Source organism: Diabrotica virgifera, chromosome 7 (assembly GCF_917563875.1).
Source record: "Diabrotica virgifera virgifera chromosome 7, PGI_DIABVI_V3a".
NCBI classification, from domain to species: Eukaryota; Metazoa; Arthropoda; class Insecta; order Coleoptera; family Chrysomelidae; genus Diabrotica; species Diabrotica virgifera.
In genome coordinates this window covers 4,231,552-4,246,244 of record NC_065449.1, presented here as the reverse complement: position 1 = coordinate 4,246,244, position 14,693 = coordinate 4,231,552, and the positions used below count along the sequence as shown (strand labels likewise).

The 14,693-nt window shown below is 31.8% G+C and overlaps 1 protein-coding gene across 5 annotated transcripts in view; it reads right to left on the bottom strand.

The window, feature by feature from the left end:
* The window catches only part of LOC114328732 (potassium voltage-gated channel protein Shaw), a 597,781-nt gene that overhangs the window by 46,039 nt on the left and 537,049 nt on the right, over positions 1-14,693 (bottom strand). For 4 of the 5 annotated variants that reach the window (XM_028277676.2, XM_028277680.2, XM_028277679.2 and 1 more), the window contains exons 6-8: positions 11,743-12,039; positions 3,513-3,722; positions 757-907 (exon numbers count right to left, since the gene is read on the bottom strand). In XM_028277676.2, the coding sequence (XP_028133477.1) occupies positions 757-907; positions 3,513-3,722; positions 11,743-12,039 (658 nt within the window). The remainder of the gene's footprint in view (positions 1-756; positions 908-3,512; positions 3,723-11,742; positions 12,040-14,693) is intronic. The other variant, XM_028277677.2, reaches the window with a different exon arrangement.

The window sequence follows — 14,693 nt, the reverse complement described above, 5'->3', positions numbered from 1 at the left end:
AAGAAAATAAAAAATATATATCCTTGCTATCGTTTAGGAGAGAATTGGCCCAAGTTCTTCTCGCAAGATATGGAAGTCATCCCTTATATACAGGAAGACCTAGTCTACATAGATAGAACTTGTCAGATCTTCGTTTTGATCGCTTCGACCATTTGTTACATCAAGCAGTAGAAGGCGATGTGCTGGAGACAGATGTACAACATCTGGACGAACAATGTGTAAAAAATGCATCGTTGGTTTGTGTGTTAATTGTTTTATAGGATACCACACCAGACGATGAAAATATTCTCAAAAAAAATTAAAAATTTTGGTTTCAACGATCCTAAAAATTCCTTAAGCGCCCAGCGTTACCATATGGTAACACCATATAATTTTTTTAAAAAAAGACAGGAACCGAAAAACTTGATTTTTTGGATTAAATTATTAACATTTTCATCAAATTAACCCTAAAAGTAAAGATTTTTAAATAAAAAAAACTTGGGCGTTAATAGGTTAAGTCGCAATAATAAATTGATATTGTTTGTGCGGCTTTAAATCGAGAATATGAATTTTAATAAATGTATTATATAAATTATATTTTAGTGTAAATAGTACTAAGTATAAATAAACGAAAATAAGATTAAATTAATAAAACTAAATATACTAAGTGTTAAAAATATCTAATAAATTAAAAATAACTACATAAATAATTAAAGATTAAATCATTGTAGAAAGCACATACCCATTTTATTATTAGAAAGTTAGTTAAGCACATACCCATTTTATTATTATCGAACGCACTTTTAAACAGTACAGGATTGTGTTTTATCGCATTCATTCTTCTATTGGTGCCTTGTTCAATCTTTTTCCTCCTAGGCTGCTCAACAGGCAATACACTTCTTCGCTGTTTGGGTAATTTAGCTCTAGCCTAAAATATTAACAAAAATAGTTTGAGTAAAATATGTTCACCTTATTTTATTGCAGAATTATTCACCACAAAAACTTTCAGTTTCACTGAAAACTTCAGCTAAAAGCCTAGCTCAACTTTTCGAAAGTTCCTTTAATGGACAGAAAATCCCAGAATGACGGAAGACTCCATACATATCCACCATACACAAAAAAGACAGGAGGGATGCGGGTGATGATTATAGGGTATCGCTGTGACAAACTTAGTAGAATATTAGTCGAGGAAATGAAGCTGAAAAAATGGCAAAACCTCGCAATTTTTTCGACCAGCATCGATTTGTACAAAAATTTGGGATTAGGCTCATTACACCCTCTAGTTCATTTTCTATATTGAGCCGTTGTACGCTTTTGGTTTTGTAAGGGTGAAAACTACCCCTAGTTGTAAAAAATTAAAAAATAACATTTTAAACTTTAATATTGTCAACATTTGGTTCTTATTAGTTACATAATGAATGTTTTATGGTTCAAAATATACTATCATAATATTTCAACCCTTAAAACTACCCTTGTTGGAGCTATATATAAAAAATTTACTTATCCTAAAAGAATAATTTCGGCTTGCATCGATTTACATAAAAACTTGGGATTAGGATCATCTCACCCTGTACTTCATATTTTATATCATGCTTAAGGCCGTTGATTATTTTTAGGGGTGTAAACAAACCCTTATTGTCAAAAATTATATAAAAACATTGTATACGTTATGGGTAAAATTTGATTTTGATTGGTTAAATAATGATTGTTTTATGCTTTAGGATATAATATCATAATATTTCAACCCTTAAAAACCACCCTTTAGTAACATTTCAGTTTTTATAAGTAGATATTTTAATAGGTCTATACAGACAAAAAAGTAGAATTAAAGAATTACAAAATCATTTATTTACACAAAAATACGAATTTACAAATATGTACAAATACAAATACAAATAGTTTTTTAGTCATCTTCCAGTATACTAACCGGTTCTGTGGTATTATACATACATTGTAAATTATCCATAAGAGGACTATCCGAATTTTTCGAAAAAAAAAATGGTTTTATAAACATAGCTCCTTCATTTTTGGCGGTGAAAAAATTTTTCAAAAATAACTTTGTAGGATTTTCGAAGAGTTATAAGACTGTGTAAACTAAATTCCGTAAGATCCTTCAGTTTTTAATTAGGGTGGATTTAAAAGGCTCGAATAAGGGGGTGTTTGCTCGTAAATAGGGGTTTTAAACAGCTATATCTCGCTAACTGTTCACTGTAATGAAATTCTATGCACAAGGGAATTTTAGTTATTAAAGAAGCTACAATTTGGTAGTATATCATTTTTTCAGATCTCCAGTATTTTAGGAGATATTTTGAAGTAAAAGGTGAAAAATGGGAAATTCCAAAAAATTTATTTTTCTTTAAACTCCAATTTTTCTAAAATTAGGCCTTTTAAGTAGGTCAAACTTCTTGGGTGTATTGATAATATAAGCATAAAAGGAATTACAGAAAGGTGAAGACCAATTTTTAATCAGGAGGGTAGTTAGGGGGTTGTTTTCACTGATTTTTTCATTGAGAAAAGCAGGTACCGACCTTTTTTTGATCATAAGTCGCTTACTTTTCAGACTAGAAAATTTTTATTTTTTTTTTGAAAGGCCTAACTGTATACTTCAAAAAAGATTAAGTTTTCCTCGAAAAATGCAAAGTTTTTCCGTTATTTTACTTACTATCTCGGTTTGTATTGGTCTTAGCGATATTACAGAAAAATAATAATTTGGTTTGTTTTACTAAAAGATACAATTTTGATATCTACACATTTTTTGATTAAATGCATATTTTTCGAGGTATTCTCAAAAAACCCTCTAAAAAAGTAGATTTTTTCATCGAAAAACTGTTACTTTCAAGCGCGAATAACTCTAAAAATATTAGTTTTAAGAAGAAAATGTAAAAAACATTTTTTTCTTAGAATTGAAATTACAGATTATTGAAAAGAAAGTTGCTGTTAACCAGTAAATACATTTATTGTATGTAGACTTAAGAAAGGCATACAACAGTATCCCACAAAATATACCAAGGGAATCATTGCAACAAATGCTAATTCTAAGACAGGGGTCAAAATTGGACACAGCCCATTCAAGAGATTCCAAGCCAGCAAGATTCTTAAACAAGGGTATTGTCTCTCACCGACATTGTCTAAAATTTAAATTGAACAATCTCTAAAACTTTAGAACCAAAAGTAATCATAGTAGAAGTGATAAACGTAAATCATGTAATAGTAAAAGATATTGATACCCAATAAATAAGATGGCATGGACATGTCCAAAGAATGCCCGAAGATCGATTTCCAAAACAAATGCTCTCATGGCAAACTATAATAGAAGGAAAAGATGAAGACCTCGCTTTAGTTTGAGAGAAGCCATAACTCGGCACATGAGAGATAGAGAATAGAGGAAAAAATATGGACGGCCGAGAAAAATGACGATTGGGTATCAGAAGACGTGGAACAACGTTATAACTCATTATTTTTTCTGGTACTAGAGGGTACGTTTGGAGAACATAGTAAGTGCTTAAAAGCCATAAAATCAGAGTTTTACTTACCTGAGTATGAGAGTAAAACATAGAAAAATTTGAAACTATTACTGGTACTGGTAGTGCTATCGTTAATACTCCAGCTAGAGCACATAGTGCTCCAACAAACATTCCGGCATATGTTTTGGGTGCCATATCACCATAACCTACAGTTGTCATTGTGACTATCGCCCACCATAACCCTTCTGGTATACTTTTAAAGCTGTTGTCTTTGTTGTCCTAAAATATAAAGACCCTAACTTACTAAAATGAATAATAAATAAAAGCGTATAGTAGGGAGACAAAGAAATGAGATTTGGAAAAAGTTTATGTTTGGTATTATAAAAATAGCGAGATATATAATAAAAACAACATTAAGTTGTCGTTCCATCGTTTTCCTGGTCTTTCCACTGATAGTCTTCCTATTGGGGAACCCTCGCTGTCCTTACTATTCTATTTGTTGTCATTCGGCTTATGTGGTCATTCCATTCTATTCTTCTGTTTTTTACCCAGTTATGAAAGTCACACCTTGCATCTTCGTCATATATCTGTCCTTCTAACTCTGTTCCATATTGTCTTACCATCAATTTTTTCGAAAGATTTTGATTTCTGCTGTTTCTAGCATTATTTTTGTGCTCTCTGTGTCAGGTCGTGTTTCTACCACGTACATATGTCATTGTTGTGATGACTGTTTTTTAAATTCTGTCTTTCATTTTGTTCCGATATTTTTATTTCTCCCTATTGTATCATTCAGGAAAACTGCGGCTCTGTTTGCTCTATTCACTTGATCTTCCACTTCTGTTTCGAGCTTCCCGTAGCTACATAGTGTGATGCCTAGATATTTAAACTCCATCACTTGATCTGTTATCTGCCCCTTCAGCTCTAATTTACATCTTAGTAAATTGGCGTTATAATTATGAATTTTGTCTTATTTTGGGAAATTAATAGGTTAAATCTGACAATTACATTAAACTGGTGCAGAATACGTTATAAATCCTCTTCACTTTAAGAGATTAGTATTCTGACCGTGCAAGTTCGGAAAAGTGACACCTGGTTTCATAGCTCGGCAACAGTTTTCGCACTTTTAATAATTATATTGGCCAATTATATTAATCTGGTTGCTGGATAATTGTCAAGGCCATAGTCCAAAACAAATTATAAGAAGAAAAATTATTATTAAGGTTATGTTATTAAAAGGTAAACAATTGTATGTAGTAAATAAAATTAATTATTAAAATGCAGTACTGCAAGCAAAATACAATAAACTAATTTACTTTTATATAATAATTGCATATCATATCAATATTGTAGAGCAACATATAATTTTTCTTCTTCAATGACAGTTGGTATGAAATATACGTCAATTTGACAATTTCAATTGACAATGAATTATTTAAGAAAGTTGTAAAATTTCTCCGCTGTTCGCGCAGGATCGTCTCTCGTATCCCCTCCAAGTACTTGCACACCGCGAATTGCATCGTCTGCATAGCCCACGTGGATTTGCAAGGCGTCAACTGCCACGTGGGGTGCTCACAGCACCCCTTAAAAATTTTCTGTGATCTACTTGTTTAAAAAACAAAATAATGTGTTGAGTAACACAAGAATATAAAAAACATGTTTTATTAGCTTATTAGCCACTAATATGTTATAAAAGTTAAAAATAAAATGAAAAAAGTGTTATAAGCAAATTAGCAAGTACCAAGCCGTAATAAATGAAGTGAAGTAAAATATCTAAAAAAATTAAGATTTAGTGATTATAGAGTCTATATTAATTAATTTAAATAAGTTATTTCAATAAAAAATGTAAATTTTACCTGTTTATCAAAAACAAAAAAAAAATTAAAATTTAAAGTGTCAGATGATGACATCCCAATTCGACTTTAGAGCTACAAGTTCAGAATGACATTAAATAACCAATTTAAACGCTAACACATCTATGCTATATTATGGAAAGATACTATGACGCACAGCACGGTTACCAAACTTGAAATACCAAATATTTGATAAAAATGTGGTATGGGGTGCTAGTAGCACCCCACATGGCAGGTTCTGGGATAGCAGATTATTTTAAATTGTTTTTCTACTATTTGGTATCCTTTTTTGTTTTTACTTTTTTATTATTTCATCCATTTTTATTATTTCAGTAATTGGATCAGCTAGTTTCTCTTCTACTTTTATTTTTACTTCTATTTTTTGTTAAACAGAAATATTTATTATTGATAGTTAAAAATTTAATAAGCTAAAAGTAAAATTTTTAGTTGTTTTTATACTGACAAAAAGATGAAATTCAATTCTTATAATAATTTGGTTTGTACAGTCACAATCACTGAATAGTTTACACCTTTATTTTTATATTGCAATACTGTAAAATCGCAGTGTCGTACGGATTTACTAAATGTCAAATTGCTTGTCAAAAATTTTAGTGCGTATTGAAAAATATAATAAGAAGTTATTAAAAGCGTCCAAAATGCCGTTTATATCACGCGCAAAACCAAAAGTAATTACCAAACTCAATAATTTTAACTCAAGTTTATTTAAAAAAAAAATGCCTTTCTATACTTTCCATTTTGATAAATTTTGTAAAATAGATTTATTTTATTTTGATTTTTTTTATTTTAATCAACCTATTCTGGGTCCACTACTGGTAACGTCACTTTGACGTAAAAGGTTCGTTTAAACGAGGTAAAAATTTAAAAAATTGGCCACTGGATATTAAAGGGTGTAAACTATTCAGTGATTGTGACTGTACATTACACAGGTAACAATATGATTTTTATTATTATTTAAAAAAAAAACTCATTTAAGTCACTAACAAAATAGATTACGAAGTTACCAGGTCTTTTAACGTTTTTAGGTTTTGGAAAACGTGCCAAAATGAGAAATTAAATTAGAGTAAAAACACTTAATAAGAATTTCTACTAATACAGAATTGCTGTGCACTTCCAATTTTATCACACTAGGAAATGTGCCAACTGAATTTCTGGTCTATAACACAGGAAATTTAAAACATATTAAGACCGCATTTTATGTTTCTTGTGAAATATGTCGCTAAATGGTAAAAACCTTTATCGATTTTATCTCGGGAGTTTTGGTACGTTCACATGACTAGCGAACGCGCGTTAGTATGTGAACGGCCTCGATAAAATGTATGTAGTTGTAATCGCTCGTTATCAAAACGCGCGTGTACGTGCCCTTAATTGACCAATGCTTTGATATCTTTCTTGATACAGAGTGGGCCAAAGAAAACAATCCACCTCGATATTTGGCAGTATTTATTAGATTTTAGGGAAATGACGAAAGAGGTCGATTTTTGATCAAAAGAGGACACATTTTTACGGTACATACATCTGTCATTTGTCAACCCCCTCTCTTCCACTCCCCCCCTTATTTTTAAATAGGGAATAGCAGTCGTGTGCTAGCTCATTTGAAAGGTTATTCAGTTCTCTATTCAGTAATATTAACATTGACATAATTATTTATACAGGTGCTCAAGGGAAATTATTTTGAATTAAATTAATTGACACAAAAAGAAGAATGTATGTAATTGATTTAACTCAAAATACATTCTACTGCTGACAGAAAACAGAAAAGAATGTTTATTTGATAAATAAACATTGTTGCTTAAATTCAATATTCAAACTACCAAGAGGCAGATGGGTGGCAGCTTGAACATTGAAATTAATCGAAAAGCAAAGTTAATTTATCAAAAAACATTTTTTCTGTTTTGTGACAACAGTAGAATGTATGTTTAAATTAAATAAAAACATATATTCTTCTTTTTGTTTCAATTAATTTAATTTAAAATAATTTTTCTTTGACACGCTGTAAAAATAATTATGCCAATGTTAAAATTAGTGAATAGAGAATTGAATAACCTATCAAATAAGCTAGCACACGATCCCTATTCCCTATTTGAAAATCAGGGGTGGGGGTGTGGAAGGGAGGGGGTCGACAAATGACAGATGTATGTACCGTAAAAATGTGTTCCCCTTAGATCAAAAATCGACCTGTTTCGTAATTTCTCTAAAATCTAATAAATACTGCCAAATATGAGGTGTACTCTTTTCTTTGGCCCACTCTGTATATAGTTAAAAGAAAGATAAGTACTACAATAATATAATATAAATTTTTTTCCCGAAATAAAAGTACAAATTCGTTTCATCAAAGGAATAAACTAAAAAGAAAGATATGCCATCCCCCGATAGATAGGATACAGATTTAAATCAAAACGAAACCGTCTATTTTCTATTTTTACTAATGCCATACTCTGTATTAGAGTAAAGACTCGTTTCATATAGGTTCTCTGAACCGCGTGTTGGAATATTTTCCTAGCGGTGTCTTTTGATATTTTCATATTATGTGGGTTAACAGAGAACTTGAATCGAGTCGACATTCATTTCACTTATTCCCCGTAGAAAGCGTTCTAACCTTACTCCGGTATAAATAGTTTTATTTTGTATCGAAAAATACGGAAGTTTTAATGCAAATTTGTCTTCTTGCATAGCCTCCTTGACAATAGGTAGACCTAGAAATAGCGCTATCGGGGAATGGCAGGAGACATATTTAAATCAAAACGAAACCGTCTATTTCCTATTTTCAGTTTTTATATAATTCACCTTAAAATCTTGTGCTCCTTTAGAATTATACTTTTGAAATATGTCTTGTTACAAAAAATTTTTTCTAATTAGACTGTACATAAAATTCTATGTCATTTATTATTAGGCTAATTTTCGTATCGGGCTAAATTTCTAATTTTTCAAGCAATTGGTAACAGGTGACAGTTGTAAAATATATAGGCAATTTTATCACACCCTTTTCGGAAAGCACAATGGCCATGCCATTGAGGCCAGACTTGTGTTAAATTTATTGCTCTATAAATGTAAGGCCAAAAAATAAAAAGGAATTAAATGTATGCAATACCGAGCTATTGCGTACGAAATCCGCAGTTATATTTCTTCTTTTTTTTTGCTGTCCGAATAAATTGTAAATTTAAAAATTCCAATCAAAATGTCAATTTTAAACTTATAGCCCGGGAGGTAGTGTCAAATTTGACCGGAGCATTTTAGCATGGCTGGTTTCTTTTTATTTAGCTAGGTGTTCCAAAGCTTATTAACAAATGATGTGTCAGCTGGCCCAAAACCGGGGATTTTAGACAAGGAAAGGTAAAATATGAAAGTTGATGGACAAACGCTTTAACTTAAATATCAAATATTTATACACGTCATTCAGAACATTTGATAGCCTTGCTTACTTGGCTCCCACCTTTCACTCAGGAGATCCAGGCTCAAATCCTGGCGCGGAAAATTCTTTTTGTTTTTTAAATTAACATTTTATTTTGAAAAATAATTATTTTTATAATACCAAGTTTTTATTATTTATACGAGACAATATAAAAAAATCTGTTTGTCTTTTAGAATCGCAAACTATGCATTTTTGGTCATATTATGATTGATCTTAATAAGCAAATTTGTTGTACATGACCCTCTGAAGGTTCCTGAGTTGGTAAGTGGTAAGACCAACAATCTAAGTGGAATGGGAGACATTATTTGTTATTTTTTTGGACAAACTGTTTTTTCTTAATTTTATATGTTGTAGAACCGAAAGATACAACCCTAAATTTTCACTTTTCTCTCACCAACCCCCATTTTTTAATAGCAATTAAATATTTCCCTATTCTCTATAATACATAAAAATGAATGTTTGTCTGTACCTATGTCCCTTATAGAATCGTAAACTATGCATTTGGTAGAAAAAATTATAGGTACGCAATATTTTTTAGTATTTTTTGGCTTTCTGGTAATTTTTAGGTATTAAACTTTCAAACATTATTTAGTTTTAAGGCGGTACGAATTTGCCGGGTCAGCTAGTTAATAATAAAAGAATATTCTTGGACTAGTGTGGCAAAGATTAAAAAGTATAAATCAATAATTTATGAATTTTAGATTGTAATAAAAAAGCGTCAGCTGCATCATGTACGTTGCAAAAAATGTTAGTCTAAGTGGACATGCCGTGATAACTATTTTTCAAAATAAAATGTCAATTTAAAAAACAAAAAGAATTTTCCGCGCCAGGACTTGAACCCGGATCTCCTGAGTGAAAGGTAGGAGCCAAGTAAGCAAGTCTATCAAATGTTCTGAGTAACGTATATAAATATTTGACATTTAAGTTGTAGCGTTTGTCCATCAACTTTCATATTTTACCTTTTCTTGTCTAAAATCCCCGGTTTTGGGCCAGCTGACACATCATTTGTTAATAAGTTTTGGGACACCTACCTAAATAAAAAGAAAACAGCCATGCTAAAATGCTCCGGTCAAATTTGACATTACAAATTAAACAAAAATGTTGCTTTCTAAAAAAGTATTCTAATAATTTAATTTAATCTGTCTCATTCATATCGGTAACTCAGACATACTTCATACTTGCCAATATTTATGAGTTGCGTTCTTAGGACAACTTTATTAAAAGATAGTTCATTCGATTACATGACAATGTAAAAAAAAATCAGAGCATGTGATCTGTCTTTAAAAAGACACAGAAGACATAAATGAAGACACAGAAGACACATTTCTTCTACTTCTTGTGCCACTCCTGTCGGAGATTGGATATCATCAAGGCTATCCTTACCTTGTTTACAGCTAAACTGAAGAGCCCATTAGTGGTGCAGCCAAATCACTCTCTCAAATTCCGCAACTATGAGAGTCTTCTACGGCCTGGATTCCGTTTTCTTTCTATTTTTCTTTGCATTATATTTTGCCTATTTTTGTCCTCTCATTAGGTGACCCAAATATTCGAGTTTTCTTCGTTTTATCGTTAACAAAATTTCTGGATATTTTCCTATCCTTCGTATTACTTCAAGGTTTGCGACTCTTTCAACCCAACTCATCTTTAGAATTCGACGGTAGCACCATATCTCGAAACTTTCAATATTTTTTATGTTGTTCTGTTTGAGAGTCCAGGCCTCTACATCGTATAATAGCGTGCTAAATACGTAGCCTCTTAGCATTTTTAATAGTAAAAGGAATGCTTACATCTCTGTTGCAGAAGAATTTTCTCATCTTTATGAAAGTGGCCCTGGCAATTTCGATACGTCTTTTTGTTTTTTTTTTGGTCTCCAGTTTCGTTTGTTAAAGTTTCCAAGTATTTGTAACTTAATACTTTAACGGCGTCCGCACTAGGTGGTGTCTAAACTTGAGTACTCTTACTGACTGCAATCAGATTATAACTGCATATTCTACGCAGGGTTCAGTTATTCCTACACCCGATAGGATTATTTCAGGAGAAACAGGATTAACAATATACGAAACGCTGATGACATGCTAATAATAGATAAACTAGCAAATTTACAGTATTTGCTGGAAAACATAAACACTCATACCAACAAGTATGGTCTAAATCTGAACATCAAAAAGACTAAATTTATGATTATAACAAAAAAGGTATATACAGCAATGTGAATTTAAGCATAAATAATAAGCAAGTTGAAAGAGTTACGTCCTACAAATATTTAGGGATTTGGTTCACTGATACTAATGACCAGACAAAAGAAATTAAGAGGCGAATAGAAATAGCGAGACAATGATTTATCGAAATAAATAAGTTCCTATGCTGCCGAGACATGAATCTGAAATTAAGAACTAGAATGTTAAGGTGCTATATTTTCTCCGTTCTGATGTACGGCATGGAAGCTTGGATACTAAAAAAGATAAACATCAAAAATATTGAGCCATTCGAGATGTGGTGCTACAGGAGAATGTGGAAAATACCATGGACAGATAGAGTCACAAATCGAGGTGTTTTGCTGAAGATAGGGAAGAAATGCGAAGTCTTAAAAACCATACAATCGAGAACACTGGCATAATATATAGACCACATAATAAGAGGGGAAAAGTACTTCGTGCTAGGGCTTATATTCCAAGGAATATAAGCCCTTTTCGGGAAAGAAATGTGGAACGTAGGAGGATTTTCTGGTTGCGAAATTTAAGGGAGTGGTACGGGTACAGTTCAATACAATTGTTCAGAGCTGCAGCCAACAACGTTAAGATTTCTGTGGTGGTAGCCAACCTCCGATAGGAGACGGTACTGCAAGAAGAAGAAGGAGAAAATATCTACCACAGGCATAGCAATACTTTCTTACAAAGAAAATTATAATAAAATTTTAATAAAATTTTCTAAAAGTCAGAAAGGACTGAGATGTTTTACAAAAAATATAAATAAATCAGTTAAATCTACGCTAAGTAAATCAGTTAACTCGAATACTTACTTGCAACTTTTCGGCATAGTATACTAAACTGGCAAACACGACAATACCAAGGACAAGGAAAAAAACTAACAATCCCAATTCTTTCGCCGATGCCTTAAACGTATGTATTAAAATTTTTAAACCAGGCGAATGCCTGGTTAATTTGAACAGTCTAAATATTCTGATTATGCTGAAAAAGTCTAAAAGTTGATTTTTCTTTTCGGACAAAAGAATTAAGTCTATATAGAAACTAAGTGTCGCTGCGAAGTCTATTATGTTCACTGGGGATTTGATAAAGTCCACTAAATTTGGCGAAACCTGAAACAAAAACATACATATTAATATACTGTTATATAATTTTTATGGGGAAAATTTAGCGAATTCATTTTATATCCCAGACGTAACTTTTCATCGCCTTGTATATGGCCAAAATTTGTAAATAATATGTTTTAGTCGTTAAGCAGTGTTTCGTGGAAAGTGAAAAACATTAGTGGTTAAGATTCTACTAACGGACTTAACAATTCAAGAACAATAGAACTATATCACGATCGGTTTTAGAAAGTGGATGTACTTTGGAAAGTGGAAGGAAAGTGGAAGAGAAGGAGCGTCGCAGCATCCGAAGGAGCAAGTCTGGGGGAATCGAGGACATCACAATCCATGATAAGAAGTATAGAAGATAAAAAAGGTTAGTCAGATTATTTGTAAAAAAGAGAGAGTTGTTTTATATTACATACCATATTTGTTTTAATTTAACAATTTTACAGCATAATTCATTCTTTTATAAATTCATAGAAGATATAACTACCCTATTTAAAAAGGTGAAAATTATAATTTGTTTTATTTTTATAATAAACTGAATCTTTTAAAGAAAAATTTGTTAAAAAAAAGTAGATAGTAGAATTAAAGATTAATTTAGTAGATAAGAAATTTTTACAACAAAATTGAGTTTTCAGCACACTTTTTGAATCGTATATTTATGGTTATAGCATATAAATAAAAAATATTTTTAGAAATTATATGATTTTGATTACATTTATTTTCCTTGTTTTATCCTGGATGAAATGAGCAACGAGAAATACTAGAAGCCTCAAACCAAAGGTAATATATTAAAATCAATTAGCCCTGAGATTAAATTTTATTGGAAAGTTTTATGAAATTTTGATTTTGCTTCCATAAATAGTAATTAAAATAATTAATTAATTAATCGAATTCATAAGATGCTGATCAATCTCATAACAGAGAGAAAATATAGAGCATAAAAATACATAATATATGAGTCATTTAAATTTCTAGTTTGAAACGGTACCAAAATCATGATCGTTTTACCCCTTATTTTTTAATTATAAGACCGTATTTATTGAACGCCCCCTATATAAATATTATTATATATAAATATTCTATCTCCGAAGTTCGTATTTCGAAAACCGTTAAATTTCTCTCATACTTTGTAACATTGGGAATTAATATAGGCATATGGATATTTAACATACCAGAGAAAACATACCAGAAAAGAGGATGGATAACCCCAATACATAAAAAGGGTAACAAGGAAGACTGCAAGAACTATCGCTGTATTACTGAAATAAAAACTTTTAAAACTCTAATATATAATGAATATGCACCTTTAGAGATCGAACAACAAGCAGGATTCCGAGCAGGAAGATCCTGTATCGACCACATCTTCACGTTCAACCAACTCAACGAAAAAAAGTAGCCAGAGACAGAGAAATACATCTACTATTCGTCGATTTAACTAAGGCGTATGACACCATACCACTTTGTAAATTATGGCAAGTCCTGGAAAAATCCGCTATTAACATAACTTTAATAAAAGTAGTGCAAAAATTCTATAACAACATCCAAGCAAACATAAAAATCAACAGCAGTTTATCCGATAGCTTCATGGTGAATAAGGGACTACGACAGAGATGCAGCTTATCGCCAACACCGTTTAAAATCTATATAACTGAGGTCTTGAATACGTAGCGGAAATCTGCACTGCATTTTGCTGACGGTGATTGCCCAAGATAAAGCTGATCTCATATTTATGACAAAGCGGCTGTTTCGAGAATACAAAAAATGGGGCCTATATGTTAATAAAGAGAAAACCAAATATATGTGTATAGGAATACAGAAAAATAAGTTACAACTAGAGGATGATATGATTATCGAGCGAAGCTCTGGTTTTGTATACCTTGGAACGAGAATCCAACAAAGTGGAAGGACAGAATTCGAAATAGAGGAAAGAATTATGAAAGGAAAGAAGGTAATAGGAGCTTTGACCTCACTACTTTGGTCAAAAACCATATCAAAAGAAAAGAAAACACAGCTATATAATAGCATCTTTAAAAGCGTGGTACTGTATGGATGTGAAAGCTGGCAACTGAATAAGCAAACAGAACAGAATTTGCTCGCACTGGAAATAAACTTCTGGCGAAAATCGCCTTGCATCTCCAGAGTCTCACCGAAAGTCTGACCGAAATCAACCTGGATAAGGGGAATCCAGAAAGCAATATCTGAGAGAGATCTTCGACCAGGAATTTGAACAGATCGATGCGGCTGGAAAATAGGAACCTGAAGGCGCAGGATGCTATAAACCGGTGTTATATGTATATATGAATAGCTATTATGTTTTATATTTTGCCTTTGAAATGTTCCAATTCCATCATGTGTTTACATCAGATTGAGCCGAGAAAAGGACTTAATTACAGACAGGCTTCAGAAAGATAGATAAGTGTTTACTTTGAACTAGAATGGTTTATATAAGTCTTGAATGCTTTCTTTTAGTTAGCAATTAACAAACGACAGGTACAGGTGCATTTCGTGGACTCAGCATTTCTGTGGGAATCAGAGGTTTTACAAGCTTTCTGACTATCCTTTTTTTGATTGGTCAAATACTTTAATGGTTGTTTAAGTGGGTGTAATTGATTAATGGCTGCTTAAGTTTGAGTCTCGTATTGACTATGGAACAA